The 1593-nt window shown below is 58.3% G+C and overlaps 1 protein-coding gene across 1 annotated transcript in view; it reads right to left on the bottom strand.

The window, feature by feature from the left end:
• DMBT1 (deleted in malignant brain tumors 1) overlaps window positions 1–1593 on the bottom strand; it is a 45439-nt gene that overhangs the window by 30732 nt on the left and 13114 nt on the right. Inside the window, 4 exon segments of the mRNA XM_017742917.1 lie at window positions 24–139; window positions 272–307; window positions 904–1026; window positions 1418–1566. Coding sequence (XP_017598406.1) covers window positions 24–139; window positions 272–307; window positions 904–1026; window positions 1418–1566 — 424 coding nt within the window.

Consider the following 1593-nt stretch of genomic DNA (forward strand, 5'->3'; position numbering starts at 1 on the left):
CACCCCCGCTGCCGGCACCCCACCTGGGCATCCTGCAGGTCCCACTGGTCGTCACACACCGTCCCCCACGTGCTGCCGTCGTACAGCTCCACGCGGCCCTCGCAGCCGTTCCTGCCGCCCGACAGCCGCACGCTGGCCCCTGGCACACGGCACAAGGCACAAGGACGAGCTCACTCCAGCCCGGCACTCTGCTGTCCCCACAGGGGCCACTGCAACAGGGAGCCTGCGTGGCTGCTGCAAGGCCAGCGATGGGGCTGGGGGCTGGACTTACCTGTGGAATATGGCCTGGCTCTGGTGGGCACTGGAGCTATGGATGCAAGGAAGAATTTGGTGTCAATGCCAAAGGTTCCAAAGAGAGTTGGCACATGTCATGCAGCTCAGAGTAGCCCATTTTCTAGGAGCCCCTGTCCTATGACTCCTATGACATCCTGCAGAGTTCTTTCACTCCTCTGAAATGAGCATCTTGACTTCTCTGTTTCACACAGGAGCCCTGTGCATACAGAGACCTCTCCTGAATTTCAAACTATTTAAGGCAGTAGCTTTCTTTCCTGCAGCCACATCCCCATTGCCAGAGCATGTCTAGCAAATCGTTCTGGTAGTAGCCATGCAGGAATTGAGGCACTTAAGGCAGAAAGAACATGTTGCTGCTGGTTGCAGTGAGAGGCAATCCCTCTGCAAAGAGTTTCATTGAGCCAGCACTGGCTGCAGAGCTCCTGGACTCAAAGCACAGCTGCCCCATTTGCCAGCTCTTCCCCATGCTCTGTTTGCACCCTCACTTTAGTTTGTGGTGGCCTGACTGGTGAGGCCCAGGGCTGGGAGACTCCATGCAGTGCAATCAGCTCTGGGAGAGGAAGGAGATCAGGAGCAATAGGGAGAGCAGTGAGTGAGAGCGGACGGGGTTACCTGGTGTGCTGCTCTTTGCTGTGGTAGCCATTGTCTCTGTGGTGGTTGCCAGTGCTGGGGTGGACACCTTGGGTGTGGCAGGGGATGGCTGTGTGGTGATCATTTCCAGAGGGCTGGATGTCTCTGTTAGGGACGTGATGAGTTCAATGGCAATGGAAATGAAAAGCAGAGCTGGAGAACTAATGCCAGGAGAGGGTGGAGCTCTTTCCTACTACTTTCTCAACCTGACTGCAGCCTGACTTGCTCCCAGTCCTGCCCCATCCTCCCTCAATCTTGCCCTTTGCCCCTCACTGGACGCCAAGAGCAGGAGGTGTGGGGAGCCTGCTGTTCCATCTCTGAGCAAAAACGGGGTTTGTGCATGACATCAACTTCAGCCCAAGGCGGCAGAAGACCCCAGCCTCAGCTCAGCCCTGGCTGTACCAGGGGAGCTCAGCTCGGTCGTTCCCGGAGGACAGACCCGGAACCCTCTTAGAATGGTGCACACAAGGGCCTTTGGTGTCTGCTGGCCACTCACCTGCACAGACGACACCGGCATCCTCCATGTGCCCACAGTTGTGCACGCCCCAGCCGTTGTGCCGGCACATCTGCAGGGAGGGTTCATCCCCACGGCACTGCACGTCGTCCAGGAAGATGCGGCCGGAGCCCAGGCCGAAGCGAGCGCTGTGCGGGGCGTCCACGGGATGGCACCAA

The sequence above is a fragment of the Corvus brachyrhynchos genome, unplaced genomic scaffold (genome assembly GCF_000691975.1).
Source record: "Corvus brachyrhynchos isolate BGI_N302 unplaced genomic scaffold, ASM69197v1 scaffold499, whole genome shotgun sequence".
NCBI lineage: Eukaryota > Metazoa > Chordata > Aves > Passeriformes > Corvidae > Corvus > Corvus brachyrhynchos.